Source organism: Lipotes vexillifer, unplaced genomic scaffold (assembly GCF_000442215.2).
Source record: "Lipotes vexillifer unplaced genomic scaffold, Lipotes_vexillifer_v1.1 scaffold76, whole genome shotgun sequence".
Lineage (NCBI taxonomy): Eukaryota > Metazoa > Chordata > Mammalia > Artiodactyla > Lipotidae > Lipotes > Lipotes vexillifer.
Window position 1 is genome coordinate 3,719,805 of NW_006773751.1, and position 22,945 is coordinate 3,742,749.

General features: G+C 36.9%; 1 protein-coding gene across 1 annotated transcript in view; it reads right to left on the reverse strand.

The window, feature by feature from the left end:
- Window positions 1-22,945, reverse strand: part of RASAL2 (RAS protein activator like 2) — a 396,824-nt gene that overhangs the window by 194,796 nt on the left and 179,083 nt on the right. The window contains exon 2 of the mRNA XM_007448530.1: window positions 5,481-5,608. Within this exon, the coding sequence (XP_007448592.1) occupies window positions 5,481-5,608 (128 nt within the window). The remainder of the gene's footprint in view (window positions 1-5,480; window positions 5,609-22,945) is intronic.

Below are 22,945 nucleotides of genomic sequence, written 5' to 3' on the forward strand. Positions count from 1 at the left end.
GCACTTTATTATTCGGCTCTTGCCAGCTATCATTTTTCCTCTCACAAATTATATTCCAAGAATTCTGAACATTTTGCAGTTTGCCAAAGAGCTGTAAGATGTTTCTTGACTTTGTATCTCTATATATACATGGAATATCCTTCCCTTTTTTTCCTCCAAGTGAGCTTCTATTTGTACCTAAAGACATGGCTCAATCACAAATTTATCTGTAGATACTTTTTTGGCATTCTCTACTTTAAACAATAACCCACCCCAGGCAATATCTTAGTTAATCTTTCCCTTGTGGTAATGTAATAATCTTTTTTAAAAAATTGTATTGAGGTGAAATTCACGTAACATAAAATTAACCACTGTAAAGTGAATACTTCAGTGACATTTAGTACATTCATGATGTTGTGCAACCACCACCTCTGTATCTAGTTCTAAACAGTTTTAACTTTTAATTTACCTCAATGTGTTCCCAACAAACTGCATCTTTGCAACCACAATATTTTACACATAACAGATGCTCAATAAATAAAGATGGAATTTCATATTCAACAATGGAAAAGCATCTTATGGATTATTTTTCCCCTCTTTTATTATCCAGTCTTAGAAAAAATATGTAATTACACCTCTTGTTGTGGGAAGACTTACCACATAAAAAAGAAAAGATAGAAGGTTCGTCTCCTCTCAAACTTAAATTTAAAAAATGGATATTCAGGAATCAAAGTTTATAATTTGGCTTTTTCAAAATTTATTCAACAAATATTTGTTAGAATTTACTTATGTGTCAGGAACTGTTCTAAGCACTGAGGGATATAGCACTGAAAAAAACAGACAAAATCCCTACCCTAAAAGCTTATATAAGAGAAAAGAGACAATAAACATAATAAATAAATTATATAGCATTTTAGAAGGTGGTAAATGCTATAGGGGAAAAAAAAATACAGCCAAGTAATTAGATTGGAAGTTCTGAATGGAGATACAGGGAGGGGTTGCAATTTTGAATAAGTTGGTCAGAGTAGGGCTTATTGAGCGGGTGATATGCAACCAAAGAGTTAAAGGAGGTGAGAAAGTGAGTCATGCAAATATCTGAGGGAAAAGCCAAGGCTAAGATCTTGAGGCAGGAACATGCCTGATGTGCTTAAAACAGTGACAAAGCCATATCCAAGTAGAGGTGTATAATGGACAGATGGATATATGAGTCTAGAGAAGAGAGATGTGTAGGCTTAAGATAAAAAATTAAGATCATCAGCTTTAGAGGGTATTTGAAGTCATAAGACTGGATGAGATTCCTAAAGAAGTGAGGTCCACGGACTGAACTCTGTAGCACTCCCCTGTTGAGATTTGGAGAGTAGAAGAGAAATCTGCAAAGATGACTCAGAAGGAACTGCCAGAGAGACAGGAAGAAAACTAAGACAGCACAGTGTCATGGAAGCCAAGTGAAGAAAGTGGTTCTAGGAGAAGGAATGAGCGATCAACTGCATTAAATGCCACTAACAGATTAAGACAAGAAGTGAGAACTGACAACTGAATTTAGCAATGTGGAGGTCACCAGTGAGCTTAACAAGAGCAATTTTCACAAGGTGATATAGGTCAGAGTATGAATGAAGTAGGTTTAAGACAGAATGAAAGGAGAAGAATTAGAGACAGTGAGTTTAGAAGTTTCCAGAATTTTTGCTGGTAAGGGAAGCAAAGAAAGGGGTGGTAACTGGTGGTAGGAGTGAGATTAATGCAGGCTCATTTTTTCTTTTAAGATGGGAGAAATAATAGCATGATGATGGGAACGATCTAGTAGAGAGCAGAGAGTTGAAGATGTAAAAGAGGTAAGGGAGAACTGCTATCGACACATCCTTGAATAGGCCAGAATGGGCACAAGGGGAGGGGCTGACAGTTGGATTGCAGGCAATCAAACCACAGTGAAAAGAGGGAAATCAGAGTATAAGGAAATAGTTGCTGGTGGATGGGTAGACATGGTAAAAGAGTTCTCTTTTGAGTGGCTGAATTTTCTCAGTGAAATAAGCAGCAAAGTAATCAGCTGTAAGTGAGGGTAATGGACAAGGAATTATAATAGAAGAGGAAGCATGAAAAAATCATCTTAGAAATCATCCTGGATTGTGCTACTCCAAGTGTGGTGCAAGGTCCTGTGCTGTTCTGCAAACTGTTAACGGTCCACAATAAACAATTTAGCAACACAGAAATTGAGAATTGTGCCTGGTGTGATCAGTGGATTCATCTCATTGTACAGCACACTCTCCATGAACATGTACAATTTTTGTAATTCTATTCCTTATTTTCCTGTTATGATTATTATTGAACTGTAATTTCATTTTTGTTCAATCTAATAAAAAATTTGGACTTAGACTTGTCTTTTTAAAACTCCATTTTTCTTCACAATTCATATTATTGTATTTTATTGTTCATGATGAGGTAGGGAAAAACTTGGTCCTTTACCACGCATAGACTGAGAAGCACTAGTCCAGTAGAGTTGGAAAGTAACTGGACTAGGAAATGTTTTGTGATTGCCAAGCAGCATTAGAGGCTCACATGAGATTTGTAGCCATTAGTTTAAAGACTGTCAGCAGGGTGGAGTGATTTTCTCCAGACACATTGTGCTGCATGGAAGCAGGGCAGGATAGATGAGGAGCAGGATTTAACTGACCTATCACATTGCCAAGCAAGTATGATGATGCAAAAAAAGGGCAAGGAAATAGTATGCAAAGATGAAAATGACTGACCATGGAATGCAAGCTGGGAGAAGAGGGAAGAGAGGATATCAGAGGTATGAGGGGCAGAAAAGGTGATAAGATCAATGGCCCATAGGTCCCAAAGGATTGAAAAATTGTTGGAAAAAGGGATGAGCTAGAAAGATATGAGGTCAGACAGTAAGATGCACACAATTGAGAATATTGAGAAGTTGTAGGAATGAGGCAGGGTAGAGGAAAAGATTCTTGGAGGAGAGGAGTTCAAGGAACTTAGAGTCAGTGTGTTGAAAGAATCATCTCTGCAGATATTGGAATCCTCACAAGTTAAGACTGGAGTAGGGCTGGAAATAATGATAATGAGCCAGAAGCTAAAATCAACAAGAAATGACGGGGGCCGGGGGTGGGACTGGAAGATGACTACAACATGGGACTCAGAGTCTGGGCTTTATAGGGAAAATGAGGGAGAAGAGACAGGAAGCAGCCATGAAAGGAGAAAGATGCCTACTACAGGCAGCATGGTATGAAGGCTGTGGGAAAAAAACAGCCATCACTTGACAGGACTTCACAGATGACAGTGTCCTCAGGAAAGCTACAGGTTCTCACGAGACCAAGAAGTTAAGGAACTGCTTCAGAAAAGGGGTGGGTTGGTTGGGTTGGTTGATGATGGACTGTGAGTTGCAGAGGGCAAAGGGTTTCAGGAGGTGGGAAAGGATGAGTGGAAGGAGAGACAGAAAAGAGGATATACAGAGCGATATGTAGACGAGAAAATGAGGGGTTCCCCAGATGTCTAGGGCTACTCTTGATGGCTGGCATAAAAAGCGATAAAGTACATAAGAAATTGTTTTAGAAATCATTCATCATGGACAGTTATTTTATGGGACTAAAGGGAGCCCAAGCCTGGATTACTCAATTGATCAGTAATATTTAATCCGTGTATTATATCTTGGTTCTAGATAAGGAATGCTCTTGACCTTATGCTATCTATCTTTAGGCTGTTTAATTTCTTACATTAGGTAAGGGCAAAAAGATGGCAGATGATATGTTCATATCACTCCTTATTAACAGCTCTGATAAAAGACTGCTGACAGAGTCGATTGGTTTAAATGTGCATGTTAAATTATCTGTCTATTCAAATTGGATAATTAGAAATATTCTACACTAATATTCACTCTACCAATTTTTATTATGTATCTACTTAATAGAAACAAAGCAACATGTACTATACTGTTCCAGAAAGGGCTCACCTTTATTGAATTATTTTAATAAAATTAAGTTTAATTATATTACAATACTGGAAAAGGGTCATGGGTAGGGAGATGGTAACAAAAGTAAGGGACATTTTTCAATGGTTGGAGAAAAAGAATAACGAAGTTCATAGAGGGCACATTAGCCAGGCCCTTGCAAGTAAGAATTGCCTATGAAAATAAAAGAAGAAACTGAAATTGCTTTATTGCTATGACCTTGCCTTTACGATGTTAAAGAATGGTGAGTAAGAGAAGAGATGCAAAAGAAAAGGGACAGAGGGGGAGGAGAGAGAGAAGAGAAAAGGGAGGTAGAGATCCACAGACTAGAATTAAGAAATGTGTTTTCTGCGCACTGCTTCCTCTGAACTAACTTTTCCAGAGGGATGGCTTATGAAATTGATATTCTACCTACAGCTTTCTAGTTATTTATATAAATTTTTGGCAATTAATCTTTCTCCTTCATTGAATGAGATCTCTTCTTCTCCTTCCCTCCCATTATCCCTCTTCTTGTCAAGATCATACTAATTTTTTTATGTTGTGGAGTAGGATGGTTTTTTGGCCTTACCAAGTCAACTATCCAATACATCACCAATAAGCAAATGAATTATTTGGATGTGGAAGGATTTGTACACTGTAATAGTCTGAGGAGTAAAGTAGTAATAGTATATGATAAGTTCAAGGGTTTTTTCACTTAGAGGGACAGAAAGTTTACCTAGAACTAGATGTCTGTACTAATTACATTCTGTCTGCCTCTCCAGATCTACTCTCTGCCCTTCTCTCCCTTGCTGTGCTTCAGGAAACAAATCTCTACAGAACACATCAAAAGCAATCTTTTCCTTTGGCTTCAAGTTAGGTTTGGCCAGTAGGTAACACTGGCAAGAAATCAGAAAGCAGGAAAGAGACCTGGTGTGTCTGTTCTCCCTTGCTTCCTCCCTGCTGGCCATTTTTGTTTTGGTAGAGGCTGTGTTCTTTTGTGTATAGCCATAGCAACTGTTATGCAGTCCTTTCATGCAACTACAGTTCTCTGGGTTCCAGAAACATTGCTCCCTTCCCTTGCCCTGAAGGTCTAGGGTGACAACCGCTTTCTGCTGTTGCCAGTTCATGGGTACTTTATCCCCCTCTGATGGGTCCCCTATGCTGCCCATGCCTCTGTATAGTCCCTTCGTTAAACCTCTTTCAATTAATCTGCTGACTGTGCTATTTGTTACTTGCGAGGAGCTAGACTGATATAATTTCCAAAAGCCTCTCTGGACCACTTTCAGGGCCAGGTCTACACAATCCAACCCATTCTCATTCCAGATTACTCAACTCAATATCTCTTTCACTATTCCTTAGTGAAAATCCAGCCCTGTCTTGTTGACGTCACGCCTTTGCGGCAATCACGTATCATCATGATGACATCAGCAGCCCCTTAGACCCACTTAGAGTGTATCCTTCATAAAGTCTCCATTTTCATAAATGCAACTCATCAAGATGCAAATAAAAACTAGATTACTTCAGGAATTTGGTCAGAAAAGGGAAGTAGCTTTTCTCATAATATCCACCTCACCTCCTTTTCCTTGTTGAGCAACACCAGCTGGCTGTCTGTGAGAATGCAGTATTTCCGCTCCCATGTTGTTGTGTCGGTGTAGGGTGACTGGCCACAAGACAGACGATGGGTAGGTGGCCCTTTCACATCTGTGTGACAAACACAAAAAACAAAAGTGACAAATCATTGTCATGTTTGGTAAACTTGTAGTTCAAATGTAAGATTCTTCAAAATCAAAGTAAGGAGGTCTAAACATAAATCTAAATGGTAAACTGAAAACTTAAATTCCTCTAAAGAAAATAAAAAGTTATATACAGAGGGAAAATTTTGCCCCATAGTCTGCAGAAAAGAGGGCTGAGACACTAGGAAGAATTGTTAGTACAACTTGACACAGTAATCACCACTGTGCATGCACTAAAATAATGGGAGGTCACTTCAGAGCAAAACTAGTATCATTCAAAAGAAAGAGGTGGGCGTGACTCAGAGACAAGAACAAAAGATAGACAGTCTTTAGGAAGAAGATGATATTGCATGTACACTCAAGAGTGCTGCTGATCCAGTACTGAAGAAGTGAGTTATTTGCAGCCTATGTCTTCAAAATAACTTTATTTCTAGTCAGTTGTAAGATTTAGAAATGGTTAAACTACAGCATCATATTACCACTAGAGGCCAGTAAGATCTTAAAAACAGAAGGCAATTTCCTCAAGGAAAGATCTAAACATATTACCATCATGTCTCTTAAAGGTGGAGGCACACAATATCAAAGTTAAATGTTTCAACTCTTCTAAACGTCTCATTTCCTGTTACTTTAGTTTTTTTTCTTTTATTAAGGTATAATTGACGTGTAACATTATACTAGTTTCAAGTGTACAATGTAATGATTCAATATTTGTATACACTGCAAAATCATGACCCCAATAAGTCTAATTACCATCTGTCACCATAAAAAGTTACCAAAAAATTTTTTTTTCTTCTGATGAGAACTTTCTAAGATTTATTCTCTTGGTAACTTTCAAATATACACTACAATATTATAATCACCATGCTACAGTTGACATCCCCATGACTTTAAAGTGGAAATTTGTACCTCTTGAAACCTTTCACCCCCTCACCCACCCCTGCTTCCTCTTGGAAATCACCATTCTGTTCTCTGAATCTCTGAGTTTTGTTTTGTTTGTTTGTTTTGGTTTTTAGATTCCACATATAAGTGAGGTCATACAGTATTAGTTTTCCTCTGTCTGACTTATTTCATTTAGCATAATACCCTCAAGGTCCATCCATGTTGTCGTAAATGACAAGATTTCATCTCTTTCAATGGCTGAGTAGTATTCTATTTATCCACCAATGGACACTTAGGTTGTTTCCATATCTTGGCTACTGTAGGTATCTTTTCCAATTAGTGTTTTCATGTTCTTTGGATAAACACCCAGAAATGAAATTGTTGGATTGAATGGTAGTTCCATTTTAATTTCTTGAGGAACCTCTATGCTGTTTTCCATAGTGGCTGCACCAATTTACATTCCCACCAACAGTGCACGAGGCTTCCCTTTTCTCCACATCCTTGCCAACACTTGCTATTTCTTGTCTTTTTGATAATAGCCATTCTAACAGGTGTGAGTGATATCTCATTGTGGTTTTGATTTGCATTTCCCTGATGATTAGGGAAGTTCAACACCTTATTATATACTTGTTGTCCATCTATATGTTTTCTTTGGAAAAATGTCTATTCAGATGCTCTGCCCACTTTTTAATCAGACTGTTTTGGGTGTTTGTTTGTTTTGCTGAGCTGTATGAGTTCTTCATATATTTTGGATATTAACTCCTTATCAGATATATGATTTGCAAATATTTTCTCCAATTCAGAAGGCTGCCATTTCATCTTGTTGATGGTTTCCTTTGCTGTACAGAAGCTTTTTAGTTTGATATAGTCCTACTTGTTTATTTTTGCTTTTTTTACCTTTGCTTTAGGGGTCAGATCCAAAAAATCACTTAAAAACTCTTTTATATGAACTGTTTGTTCATCTGGGCTGTTGAAAAACTTGGAACATATTTTAACCATAAGTACACATTAGATCCATTGAGTAAGGCTTTTATGACAGTTCAGTATATAGTAAAAGTTCTTTAGCCATGAAGGACTACTTCCTCTCAGGAATATACTGCAGGAAACAGTAAAATACATTACTTATTACAATTAATTATTACACTAGAGGAGCACCTCAAACTGAAGAAATTAGAAAACAAACACCCATGAGCGCAGGAGAGTTGTAAATAATAAATAAGCACTTTTTGCCTATTAGGTGAGAATCTTCATTACTATTACTTTCTAAGGACTTTTAGTCTTTTTATCACAGGATGATAGGTATTCCTGGTATTGACTAACTTCAAGGAAATTCAAATGATTTCCTAGATGTTTTTATGCTATAATTATTCAAATATGCATACCTATAGCTGGAGATCTGTAGAAAGTAAAGAAGTTAGTACTTAGGGCATTAGGTATATGTCTCTTTTCTAGCATCCCCTTATGTGCCCAATATTATCTTCAGTGCTCCTTCTGGCTTAACTTCTTTGCTCTCTAAAAGTCTATCTAAACTTGTTGCTCTGCACGCTTGGGGAACTTATCAACTACCCTCCAAAATAACTCAAAATTCAAGAACTAATAACATTACCAGGGCTTGGCTTGACATGTTACTAATTCTTAGAAGTTCACTGTTTTTCCTTTTTCCCCTTGTTTTTCCACTTCTATCTCCTCTGAACCTTGCACAACCAGTACATGCTGCATCGATAGCTTCTCCATTCTATGCCAACTCTCTCTTCACGCGGGCCTCTCACTGTTGCGGCCTCTCCTGTTGCGGAGCACAGGCTCTGGACGCACAGGCTCAGCGGCCATAGCTCACGGGCCCAGCCGCGGAGGGACCTTCCCAGACCGGGTCACGAACCCGTGTCCCCTGCATCGGCAGACAGACTGCCAACCACTGTGCCACCAGGGAAGCCCCCTTAACTCTTTTATTTCAAGCATTTAAATTAATTTAAAGTTTTCTTTATACTTCAAATTTTCCTAAAATGATCACAAAAAGCTTTAAAGGAACTACTCAATCATTTTTGACACAGATAAAAGATTCTCGCCTGAACTTAAAAGCCATGTCAAACCTGATTTTCTTCACATGATTTGGATAAACAAATGGGTTAGATTTTTACCACAATGTAGGCCTATTTTTAGAGTTAAATACCAAGACCACTTCAACAGAGAGGGATGCACCTACTTTATGTAGAAATGTGGTGGTTTTGTGGCCTAGACAAGTTTTCATTCAAATGACTAACCTTCTTATGTAAGTTGGCCGTGGTGACCTAAACTGCCCCCTGCAATTTAATCTGAAGAGTAATCTTAGGATCCACACTGAGCAAGAAGACATTGACAAACTCTGTCCATAAAATTAGAATATAGGAAACTATTACAGCAGGAAACCCAGTTTTCCTGACAAAATATAAATCTGCATCAGCACTGAATTTAAGAAAACCTAAATTATCTTCCCTGTGTCATCCTGAGTTAATTCTCTTACAGTCTCCCTTAATGCTCTCCCCTTCTCCAACTGGAGCTTTGTTCCTAGTTTCTTCATGGTATTGTGAAACAAGACAATGTCTCATAAAGCATATTGGGGACCCCAAGTTACTCCTCTCCAGGGCTAAAGGTAGAATGAAATAGGGAGCAATACTTCTATATTTTACATTTTTCTGTCAGTCTAAATTATGAGGTTGATTAGCCACGTTATAAATTTTATAGTTTCACATTTTTTTCTACTCTCTATTATCCATATTTTGATCATTTTATAAGAGTGCATAAAAGGAAGAAAACAAGAAAGAAGTTAGAATAAGTAGGATTTTTTGGTTCTTTTTAGCATTTCTGGATTAAGGTTTGAAGGGCACTTTAAGTAACAATTTAAATAAATTTTTTTAAACCTATAATTTATTCATTCTATCTTGTCCTCATTATCATGGCTAAATGAAGGTTTAATAGTACACTTGTAAAGCCTGTTTACTGAGACTATATTAACAGGACAAACTCAGATTATTGCCTTATTTCACTTTACCAATTCTACCAGTCCTCCCCTCCCTCCCTCCTTTCCTCCCTCCCACCCTCTTTCTCTCCTGCTCTGGTGACACACTTCTAATTTCTGACTTGCAATTACATTTAGTATCTAAAATTCACTACAGAATATGATAACTACCTTAGAATTACAAATAAGAATCTTAATAGCAAAACTGGAAAAAAATTTTATATTTGCGCTGTCCCATTCCTATAAGGATACTAAGGATATTGGATGCTGGCCTTATTACAAAAATTGAATAATTTTAGAAACATTAAAAAGAATCAGCGGTTACTCAATGAATCCCATTGGAGAGTGCTTCTTTGAGACTGGATATTACCATGTAGACTAGTAATTATCAAAATTTTTTGATCTCATGATCCCTTTAGACTTTTAAAATTGAGATTTTGTTTCTCTTTGTTTTCAAAGAGATTTTGTTTATGTGGGTTATATTTATCAATATTTACCATATTAGAAATTAAAACTGAGAAATTTTTCTTTTTTTTTTTGCAGTACGCGGGCCTCTCACCGCTGTGGCCTCTCCTGTTGCAGAGCACAGGCTCCGGACGCGCAGGCTCAGCAGCCATGGCTCACGGGCCTAGCCACTCCGCAGCATGTGGGATCCTCCCAGACCGGGGCACGAACTTGTGTCCCCTGCATTAGCAGGCGGACTCTCAACCACTGCGCCACCAGGGAAGCCCCAGAAATTTTTAAAATATTTATTCATTTAACAACAATAACAAACCTACGCATGTTAACATAAATAACACATTTTTGATGAAATGCAACTATTTTCCAAACAAAACAAAATAATTAGTGAGAGGAGTGACACTGAAGTTTTGCAAATCTCTTTAAAATCTGGCTGAATAGAAGACAGCTGGGTTCTTGTATCTGTTTCAACTTTTAATCTCTTGCTTTATGTTGTTTTGGTTGAAGTATAAGTAGAAAATCTAGACTCACACAGATATATAGTTGGAAAAGGGAAGAGTATTTTTTTTAAATTTATTTATTTTTGGCTGTGTTGGGTCTTCGTTTCTGTGCATGGGCTTTCTCTAGTTGCGGCAATCGGGGGCCACTTTTCATCGCGGTACGTGGGCCTCTCACTGTCGTGGCCTCTCTTGTTGTGGAGCACAAGCTCCAGACGCGCAGGCTCAGTAGTTGTGGTTCACGGGCCTAGTTGCTCCGCGGCATGTGGGATCTTCCCAGACCAGGGCTCGAACCCGTGTCCCCTGCATTGGCAGGCAAATTCTCAACCACTGTGCCACCAGGGAAGCCCAGGAAAGAGTATTTTAATAGCATTTTCAGGTAACTGTGGCTCACCTTTTCTAATACTATACCAAAAACTGGCAAGCAGTTGCTCCTTAAAAGTAAGTAAATTGTGGAATTTGACACCACTTCAATAAACTTTTCATACTCGGTTAAGTTAAAAATCATTGGTCTACCTTGCCCTTTGAATGGATCTTTTTACCCATAAGCATGACTTTGGGGCACTCTGCATTGATCATGTAGGAAAAAATGGTTCACTTAGTTTTGCAGATCTTCCAAACATTGACACTTTTCATTACATAATATCAAAAAATCACATTCATTAATCTTCAGAAAGTCTTGATCATCAGAAAAGTCTTTAAGTACTGGGAAGCTGTCAAGCTCCATGTGGCAGATTCAAGTTTTCCAAAATACTGATCTTTGTTTTGGATCTTAAATTTTATCATTGTCAATAAATACTGTTGTTTTTTCCCCCTTAAGAGACAGGTTTGTGTCTTTTTTTTCCAGAAAATGGATCACTTGTGGCTAGTCAGGAAATCCTCTATGCTCACCATCACCCTTTTTAAGAGAATAGAAGACAAGCAGGAGATAACATATGACTCTTCTTTCTGGTGAATTATTTTCTTTAGCCTAAGGTTTGCAAACAGCCCTTCTGCTGCCTCACTCTCAGTCTCAGCAGCACCAGGGGCTAAGCACAGGGGTTATTCTAACTCTGCTCCATCACACTTAACTGAAAACAACGTAATAAGGTCCTTAAAGGCATGACTGACTTAACATTCTTTATCAACTATTCCTTGATAAAGGTAACACTTTTCTTTGCAGAAGAACTAATTTTAGTTTGGGAAGCAATTCCTATGATGGTTCCACCTTGCTTCTCCCTTCCACATCACTAGTACACAGTTTGCACTGCACCTGATCACTTGTGCCATGCAACAGGAGGCAGAGCAGATCATTTCGTTTTCCTTCACTTTTTAGATATGCATTAGAAGAAATAAGTCCCATAATTGCCACATTGGGCCAAGCACAGCTAAAGCAACTATATGGCTTGGGTAACTGAATGGAATGTTATGAATGATGCCATGTTAAGAAGACAAATGGCAGTCAATCACAGCTTGCTCTTCAATCCTAATAGACAACTCACATCTACAGTTCATACTCTTACCTAAACAGAAAAACAGAAAATACTCAAAATAAAAGAATTCATTTATATACTCATCCTTAGAAGGAAAAAAAGGGGGTCTATTGCAAGTTTTCTTAAACAGTCAAGCACTGTGCAAATTTAAGAAAAGTGTAAGAAAATATAAGTCTGCCACTTAAAACATAACCATGGTGTTGTATAAATGATCAAAACTCAAGATCCTTTTTGTATCTCATGTTCCTGTTGCTGGTAGAAAAACAAACTATACTAAGAATTAATCTCAAACACTATGTAATACTCAATCTTCTTGTTATATTTAGTACCTCTTCCTATATTAATATACCCCCCATGCCTGCCTCTTTTTGAATTGAATCTCATCGCTTCCCTTCAGGGGCAGCTGCTGTGGGGAAAGAAGTAGAGCTTTTAAAAGAATGTGATTCTTAGAGGAGAAAGGGAAAAAAAAGTAAATAGCTTACCACTATTGAGAGATCAGTTTCTGGGGTTTTCACAATTGGTTATACTGCCAATACTATGTCATTATCTCACTATAGCGGAGTAGAAGAAGGCAGACTGCATTAAAAAATAAAACTTATCAAGAGTTTGGCAGCATTAAAAAAAATTTTAATAGCTTTACCTCTCTCCACAGTATCAAATGGAATAGAACACAGACCTAAATTTGCATCTTTTCTGAACTGTGACCTGTTTGAACCACAAATCACTGAGCTTACAGTGAAAAGTATCAAGGAGATAATATGTGCAGGCTTCTCTAAAGAATCCTATCAGTCACTCACTGCTAAGTCACCAAGCCAATTCAGTCAGCTAGGTCCTGACACAACTCAGCTGACTTACATGAGAGGTGATAAACCTTTCTTGTTATCAAAAAACCAATGACCTCAAATGAGTAAGGGGAAACAAACAACTAAAATATGAGACTATAAAGCAGTAAAAGGAAGCATTTCGCACTTTCTCTTCAATACAGTCAACACAAATAGAATGTACATCCCTCTTATCTAAATCTAGTCCATTTCTGAAAATGTGTTGGATGGCAAATTTTCACATAATGGAGACTGTATTCTGATTTTAAGTGGAAAAAGAATAATTCAGTTCAAGCCCATCTAAAACTCCCAATTAATTTCCCCCAGTATTAAGTATTCTTAAGCCCCCCTATACAATCCACCAAAAGTTTCTAAATTAAAACTAAACATACAAAATCATTTAATATTTAATAAACTTGTTAGTGAATACATTTGCACATATATACAGTATTGGGTAACAAGTTACATTTTCCTTTTTTACTGCAAACGTCTTCTATAATGTAAAGAAACAATTATCTGTTAAAGATGCATAATGAATGCAAATAACACAACAAAATAAAATTAACTATAAGGTTTCAAAAACTAATATCACTTTCATAATTTTATTTTTTCTCACAAACAGGTAAAAATCATATGTATAGTACATCAGAACATGTGCACAGCCAAGTTTATATCTTTTAACTTTTTGTCTTTTGTCTCTTAGCCTTTATCATTTCCTAACATAAGAGCTTTTCTAATCCTCCTAGGCTCACCTACTTTTCACAGGCTTTTCCATTATCTTAAAAGATAATTGGAGCTTCCCTGGTGGCACAGTGGTTAAGAATCAGCCTGGCAATACAGGGGACACGGGTTTGAGCCCTGGTCCAGGAAGATCCCACATGCCACAGAGCAACTAAACCCATGCGCCACAACTACTGAGCCTGCGCTCTAGAGCCCGCGAGCCACAACTACTGAAGACCGTATGCCACAACTACTGAAGCCTGCGTGCCTAGAGCCCGTGCTCCGCAACAAGAGAAGCCACCACAATGAGAAGCATGCACTTTGCAACTAAGAGTAGCCCCCGCTCACCAAACCTAGAAAAAGCCTGTGCGCAGCAACAAAGACCCAATGCAGCCAAAAATAAATAAATAAATTTATTTAAAAAAAAGATATTTTCAAAAAAAGATAAAGATAATTTAGATTGCATGAAACCTTTAAACAACATTATCACGAAACACAATCCTGTTGTGAAAACAACTGATTCACGGACAATAGTCTACTCCATATTCTCTCACTCAGATTAACGTGCAACTTAATGTTTTTGGCCAGAACATACATGCAAGTTTCTTTCAATGATATTTCAATGTGAATAGTCAATTTTAAGTTAAAAATTTCCAAGAGATCGTAGCAAATATTTAAATGGTGAGAGTTCAGATATCGAGGGATACATATCACATTATAGACAGTAAAGAGAAAAAAAAGTATATAGGGATGCAAATAATGATGAGAATGAAGTGAGAAATTTAAAAAGTAAAGGTCAACAGGATAAGAAATGCATAGAAAAGGAAGAAGGAGACCCTTTGGGAAACAAATCAGAGTTGAAAGATCTTGAAGGTCAGTAAATCACACTTCCTCAATTTATAGATTAATAAAATGAGGCTCAGAGATATAAAATTACTTGTTCAAAATGACACATCTAGCACAGTTATCTTAGAATTTACTCTGATATATAAACTAGGATTTTTTCTAGCATATCATAAAGCTTGTCCTTGTTTTTTTGTTTCATTTGGTTTTGGTTGTAATTCAGTAAGTATTTACGCACTGTGTGTAAAGCACTGTACTCAATGCTGGGGATCTAACAGTGAACAAGACAGACCAAGCCACTGAACTCACGGAATTTAAATTTAGTTGAGGGGTCAAATACCGTACAATTAGCATACGATTAAACAATTATACACACTATAAAGAAGCAGTATAGGGTGCTGTGGGAGCATAGAATGAGAGCTATGGACTTAGTCTGGGGCATTACTGCAGCTGGGAGCATGGTTACTGGTGTGTCAGTATGGAAAGGACTATAAGTATTAGCATTTCAGACAAATGAAATCACAGGCCCAAAAGCCCTTGAGGAATAAAGTGGTTCTGCTCCTCTAACAATCTGAAAAGGAGGCCCCTATGACTGATGCATGGGGAGCAAGGAGGTAAGTGCAGAGTTAGGGGGCTGGTGAAATAGTCCAGGCCAAGAACACCCAGAGACCTATAAACCAAGTTAAGGATGTTGATCTTGATCCTAGGAAGGAAAGGAAGCCCCCAAAATGTTTTAACAGGAGAGTGACACTGCTGATTTGCATTTGTGTGAAGAGGTAAATGGGGGTTTCATTTACTGAGACTTGAGGATATGGGGAGGGGGAAGGGTAATCTGTGACAAAGCGAGAGAGTGGCATGGACATATATACACTACCAAACGTAAGGTAGATAGCTAGTGGGAAGCAGCCGCATAGCACAGGGAGATCAGCTCGGTGCTTTGTGACCACCTAGAGGGGTGGGATAGGGAGGGTGGGAGGGAGGGAGACTCGAGAGGGAAGAGATATGGGAACATATGTATATGTATAACTGATTCACTTTGTTATAAAGCAGAAACTAACACACCATTGTAAAGCAATTATACTCCAATAAAGATGTTAAAAAAAAAAAAGAATTCTGGAAGAAGATTAGGTTTGAGGGAGAAGCTGATGAATTTAGTTTGGGTCACATCAGGAAAAAAAAAAAAATCAGTCAAAAGCTAGGATCTGTCTATCTAGGTCTAAGACTTCTAACCTTGGCCTACAAAAGAACCTGGAATTACTTCAAGAGGTCCACAAATGCCTTATTCAAATTTCATTTCAAGAAATACATGGCAGCTACTAGTATAAAATGGCAGACTGAACATATAATTTCAGTCCTTCTCAAAACCCCACTGAAACTACAGTAAAGATAAATTTATATTTATATTTATATGTAGAGACAGTGACGATAACCCACAACGACAGAGAAAACAGAAATAGAGAGGAAATAAGTAAAATTTTAGAAGCTATAAAGAATACATTCAAGTGTTAACTGACTTAACCAGACCTGAGAAAATTGAATCCCGAGATAAGAATGAGAAAATGTAAGAACCAACCTAATTTATACTAGAGAATCCTCAAAAAGTTCAGGGATAGGCCAGCACTAGGGATCTCTCAATGGGGAGAAGGGGTGGTCTAAAACAAGAACTGGGTAAAACTGATTTAAGAATGAGAGTCCCCACAAACATAGAAAATAAACTTATGGTTACCAAAGGGGAAAGGTCGGGGGGGTGGTGAGCAGGGGTAGAAATTAGGAATTTGGGAGTAACATATACACATGACTGTATATAAAACAGATAAACAACAAGGACCTACTGTTTAGCACAGGGAACTATATAAATATTTTGTAATAACCTATATGGGAAAAGAATCTGAAAAAGAATATATATATAATATGTAAATATATGTATAATCACTTTGCTGTATACCTGAAACTAACACATTATAAATCAACTATACTTCAATTAAAAAAAAGATGAATCAGAGTCCCAAGATTCTCTATTTAATGGGTAACTATCTCCCCAACCCAGGTAAAAGAACAGAGGTTTGCTTGCTTGGAAGGGTAAAATAAGGGGTGGACTAAAGGTTGACTGTCACAGTTGAGAAAAGCATCCTGGAAACGTTCAAGGAATGCTTAGAAGTGCTTCCTCCAAAGTTCTCTTCACCCCACATTTGACTCTCATAACAGGCAGATAGACTTGTACTCATCAGGCAGGCAATTAGAAGAGCACTCTTTGGGAATCAGATAAGCTCAAGAGGAAAGAACAAAAGATACTAACCAAAGGGGCTCTCCCAACAAACAGCCCACCCAGATCACCTTACGATAAAGCCCTCAGTGGACAAGGCCCAACCTCATACTCAGATCTTCCAGGCAATTTTCTTATAATCCATTCTTAATCTGGAGCAGACAAACAAGGATTACCAGAGATCAGAGGAAAGCCTCTAGCGTGAGAAAACAGAGATCAAAACAAACAGAAAAAGGCAACTTGAAGGAGATACAAGTGATACAGGAGGAAAAAACCAAACAGCCACCATTATCCTCAAAGAGACATGAGAAGTGATGGCATCCATGAAACAAAAACAGGATACTTTTCATAAAAAACAACATTCATAGAACTAAAAAGAGCTTCTGATATTAAAAACATGAGAGAAAAAAATATAAAACAAAATTCAACAGTACAAGTGGAAGATAAGGTTCAGAAAATAATCCCAGAAAGCAGAACAAAAAGACAAAGAGATGGAAAAGAAAAAAGCAATACTGAATAATGATTTTTAAATACATATATAGATAGATATAGATAACTATGATAAGGAGGTTGGGATGACTGTATATGACAGCTTAATCCTCACCTATCATAATAGAAAATCAAGCTCTAAAATTGATGAATAAAAATGCAGTAGTATATGCATACTGTTTAGAATAAAGAGATGTATAAATGCCAGAATAAATACCAGAAGAGTCAGAAGTTCATGACTCAGAAAAAGGGGACAGAGGTAAGGAAAACCAATATATTCTGTTAAGAAAGGGGCAGACACCCAAATGAAAAATGGGCAAAAGACATGACTACCACTTCATAAAAAAGAGTATCAAAAAATGTCCACTTAACATGTAAAAAGTTGCCCAACTTTATTAATCACCAAGGAAATGCAAATTAAAACCACAGTGAGATATTACTACACACCCACCAGAAGAGCTATAATGAAAAAGATACAGTGTTGGTGAGGATGTAAAGTAACTGCAGGTGGGAGTGTGAATTGGTAAAATCACTCTGGAAAACTGACAATATTTACTAAAACAGAACATATACATATCTAGCAATTCTACTCCTAGACATATACCTAAGAGAAATGTGGACACTTATTCAGCAAAAGACATGTGTCAGAATGCACACGGCAACACTATTCTTAATAGTAAAAACTAGAAACAATCCCAAATGACCACAAACAGAATGGATAAATTGTGAAAATTTAGAAAATGGAATATTATATACCAATGAGAGTGAAAAAACTACATGTAACACCATATATAAAGCTCACAAATATTGAGCAAGAGAATTCAGACATAAAAGCTGTATAATGGCTTATGGAAAGTTCAAAAATGTAAAATTCACCTACAATATTAAAGTCAGCATCAGAGTTAGTCTTTGGATGTACAGTGACTGAGAAAGGACATAAGTGAGTTCCTGGGACGCTAGTAATGTTCTATTTCTTCAGCAGGGTCCAAGTTACTCAGGTATGTTGTCTTTATGCAAATTCATCAAGCTACACACCAAGCTATAGGATTTGTGCACTTTTCTCTGTGTACATTATATTTCAATAAAAATTATCTTTAAAAAGATTCTAAATCTTCTGTTTATAAGTTGTGTGACTTTGGTCAAATTACTCAACCTAAGTAAACCTCAATTTCTTCATTTTTAAAATAAGGATGACAAAACAACTATTCTCTTAGGGATTTCTGTGAGGTTCAAATGAGATAATACATATCAAGGTGCTTCACAAATGCCTCACACATACTAAGCACAGAATAAAAGTTTATTTGTTAGTATTATTATTAACCACTTGGGCATTAAAAAGGTAGGGGAAATCGCTATATGGTCCCATTTTGAACAAATCTAACTCGTATGAAACATGAATTTAGCTGTGTAGTCAGATGATTATATTCAAGTCTGCTATTTACTACTTCTGTGATTTGGTGCAAATGATTTAACCTCTCTGATACTCCCTTCTCAATTATAAAAGAGAATAAGATCATGGTATTGTGTGTGTGTGTGTGTGTGTGTGTGTGTGTGTGTGTGTGTGTGTGTGTGTGTATGTGTGTGTTTAGAGATAATTTTTAAAATAGATTAAAAGTGGAAGATAGTTCCAAACAAGGAGTGTTTGAAACTATGTAAGTCTATCTATATTTTCATATGAATATGTGTGAATGCATGAATTATTTTAAAATATGAAGGTAAGTAGTAGAAAAAGCCTCTAAAGGAGCTGAAAGTGGATGCCTGCATGGAACAGAAACTAGCTGCAGCAATGGGTAAGGAAGCTAGCCACTCTTTTGCATTTCAGTCCTTGTAATACCCACTTGTAACTATATACATCTACTACTTTAAGATTAAATTTTAACTCCAATAAAAATTAATTTTAAAAAGATTAAATTTTAAAATAACTTTATTCAATAAAAAATATATAGTTAGATACTACCAAATTAGAAAGTGACTAAAGGCAAGCTCCAAACTTAAGTTGATCAATTATCAAGCTGATGGAGAAGAAACAAAACAAAGTTTAAAGCACTTCAATACATCCATAATTCAACTTCTCTATCGTGGTACAGAGTGTGGGTGGCATAGAAATGCTAACTTTGAGTCCACAGATTCTTAACTTCCTCTATTAATAGAGAACCAAAAAAAAAAAAAAATTAGAGAACCACCTGTTACTAGGGAACCACCTATTTTTAACTAGTTCAAGTCTACTTAAAGAACCTAGGAATCAAAAAGGAAATGCTGGCTATAAGGCTTTAATATATATATAGCATTTGGAACATGGAGTTGAAACTTATACTCTTCATATGACTCTCTAAGGTTTTAATTTCCCCTGGAAGATAAGTAATAAAGTACTTCAATATACAGGAAGGTGATACTAACTCACAGTGCCCTGGCACATACTGACCTCAGCTAGGATTCTTATATAGAGCTGCTTAGCATAACTCAACCCTGATTTTCAGCAGATTTGAATTGTTTACAAAGATCTTTGAGAAGAGACTACTAAAGCCAGAAATTTGGCAGTGAGGCTCAGAGTCATGGCAGGACCCATGTCCCCAGCGTAGGTTATTTGATTAAGTTAACACACTAGAAAAAGCTGAGAATAATTTCTCAATTTCTGGCACAGGGAAGAAATTCTGGCTCAATAAATATTAGTTCTCATTATTGTCACTGTTATTGAGAGACGTATTGGTCGAGCGGTTAAGAGCACCGACTCTAAGACTGCTTGATAAGGAATCCCATGGTTTACCAGCTATGAGACTCTAGTCAAGATACTTAACCTCTCAGGCCCTCAGTTTTCTTACTTTTAAAATGGGAACAATATGGTTTCTACCTCACAGGGAAGTGGTGAGGATTAAATAAGAAATGTCAAGCATTTAGACAGTGTCTGGCATATTGTAAGACGTCAGTAAATGTAAGCTCTTATTATTCTTTTTACATCATGTATCTGAAATAATGGAGTCATTTCTTAATCCAATTCAAAACTACTGATGCTAAAAATATTGGGAAAAAATGAGGGGAAAAAAACAATTTAAACTATGAATGATCTTCAGGATTATATGATATATATAAATAAATTTTTCCATGGAAATATTCTGGGGAAAAAAACAAACTACACAGGTTTGCATCTGTTATCATTGGACAGGTTCTGGTAGATCACTGCACCATGAATATACACAACATTCCTGATGCAAACTTTACAAAGGAAGAGCCAATAAACGTGTAGCCACTTGGCCATAGAAACAATTATAAGCAGAGGTGAATGTAAGAGAAGAAACACATTCTTGTTTTTGGACAGGTTTGGTCAAATTAATGTACATCATTTAAGTCAGCCTACCAATTACATCTGGGGTGGGGGAGGTGGGGGGAGGGGAGGGAAGGGAGGAGGGGAAGGGAAGGGGGAAGGAGAAAGAGAGGGAGGAGAAAAAAGAAAATAATCTTTTTAATGGCACTGTTTTATTCTAACCAATTAGTTCAAATACTCTCAGCTCTATAAACCTCTTACCACTGCACAGCTAATGGCTAAACTTGAGAGGAGCAATTAATTCTCATCTGCCTCTCTACATGTTTCAATTAGCACAAAAACATGTATATACTCCTCAAAAGCAATCACAAGAATGTGAAACAAAAAGAAATTTAGGGCTTCCCTGGTGGTGCAGTGGTTAAGAATCCACCTGCCAGTGCAGGGGACACGGGTTCGGAGCCCTGGTCCGGGAAGATCCCACATGCCACGGAGCAACCAAGGCCGTGCGCCACAACTACTGAGCCCACATGCCACAACTACTGAAGCCTGCATGCCTAGAGCCCGTGCTCCACAACAAAGAGAGTAGCCCCAGCTCGCCACAACTAGAGAAAGCCTGAGCACAGCAAAGAAGACCCAATGTAGCCAAAATATATATAGAGAGAGATATATGTAGACATATATATCTATATATACATATACATACACACATATAAAAAGAAATTTAGTAGGTGATATTTTTTTCTTTTTTAAAAAAGTTGAATCCAAACTCAAAAGATTAAGAAATGGATAGTAAGATTGTCACTGGTTCTTAAAATTAAAGCCTCAGAGAAAACTCTCTCTCTCTTCAGGTGCTTTTCCAAAACTATCTGAACTCCTCTGTAAGTCCACAAACAAGAGATCCATTGTGTGGATCTGTAAATTGTGTGACATCATTGAAACACAAGCACCAATTGGTATCACAGTTTGTGTTTCCAAGGATACCAGGAACTTTAAATACCCTGCAGTTATACAAAGCCCAGGAGCACGACCTTCATAACAATACCAGGAGCCTGCACACTTTCTTTTTAGTCACTGTTTCCAGCAGAGAAAAGGCACTGATTCTGCCCAACAATTCTTCCAAGTAATATTCTCAAGAACGTTCCTCAATCATTCAATTATTCATTTTTATATTCTCAATATAATGACAGCAAAAAAGAGGATTAAGAATTTACATAGCCCTATTAATAGCGAGGTTCTCAAAAGGCCAGCCTAGGGTATCTTTAATGAAACCACACTACTGATTTTTAAAATGCAATGCACATAAACACTTCTGATTAATCTCTACAGTAATGTTCCTCTGTGTTACAGAGTACTCTTTTAGTAAAAGTAAAATAACTTCTTCCTTGTGTGCCTTTCCTGGAAAAGTTATTTTTCCTTAATATTAGCCTTTAGCTCACACATATGACTTTAGTATGTAAACTTGTTTATTCTAGCTAGAATAACTACTGCAACTAGAAACACAGGCTAAGTGTGAGGTGATTATGATTAACTATATTATTGTTAAAAGTCAAACAAGTTTATAATCTTTTATAAAGGACTCTTTAGAAAGGTGGTAGTTTAGGGCTAAATTGTTATAAAAGGTCTATAGTAAGCTCTTCTCTAATATCTGTCTATCCAGAGTTAAACCTAAATACTTATCTTTACATCAACTTTATTTGTGAAATGCTTTCCATTAATTACGTGTGCCATTGAGATTTTGAACAGTTCCAGAGTTATTTTTCTATTTAGGAGATAAATATTTTAAGCAAGTATTTCTCCAAATGCTGGCTGGAAACATACAAGGAAAATTGGGAGAACTCACGGAGACTGCAGCTAGAGAGTTCCCAAGAGCTGTTTACCGAGGATGGAAGCAAGTAGGGAGTTCGAAGCTGTAAGAATGAAAAGCCACACCTTGTGGTTTTTCTCCATTATACTACCTCACATTTGGACTGTTACAATGCCAAGATTACAGGGCAAAGAAAGAGACTCTCTATTTAGTCATTTTGTACTTTTTAAAAAAGTAACATTGTTGATGATTTTTTAAAAAAATAACATCGTTATTTTTTTAAAAATAACTCCTCTTGGGGAAGGTTGTATTGGGTTTGCCAAAAAGTTTGTTCGAGTTTTTCTGTTAGTTGTTATGGAAAAACCTGAATGAACTTCTTGGCCAACCCAATATTAGATGTCTGTTTATCTTAATTCAAGTTATTAGATGCCTATTTATCTTAATTCAAGTAATTAAGTACTGAGCTTATTTTAGGGAACTTATACATTGCTTGGTACTTTTGAAGATATACATTACATTGTTTTAATCCTTAGAAAAGTCAGAATCTTAGTGAAAAAAATTATTTATGCCAGTGACTTATTTAACCATTCATAAAATCCTTTTTAATAAAAGTAATGTAAAGAATGATGTATATAAAGGCTCAACTACATGATGCTCAAAATACAGGAGAGAGATATAAAATCTAAAGTTTTTTTAACTTTAGAAAGCCACTTGAGCTTCATATAAGTCCCTTAGAGCCTCCCAAGTAGGAAATATTGCCTAGTCATCAGTGCCCACATGACAATTAACGAGGAAAGGTAGAGAAAA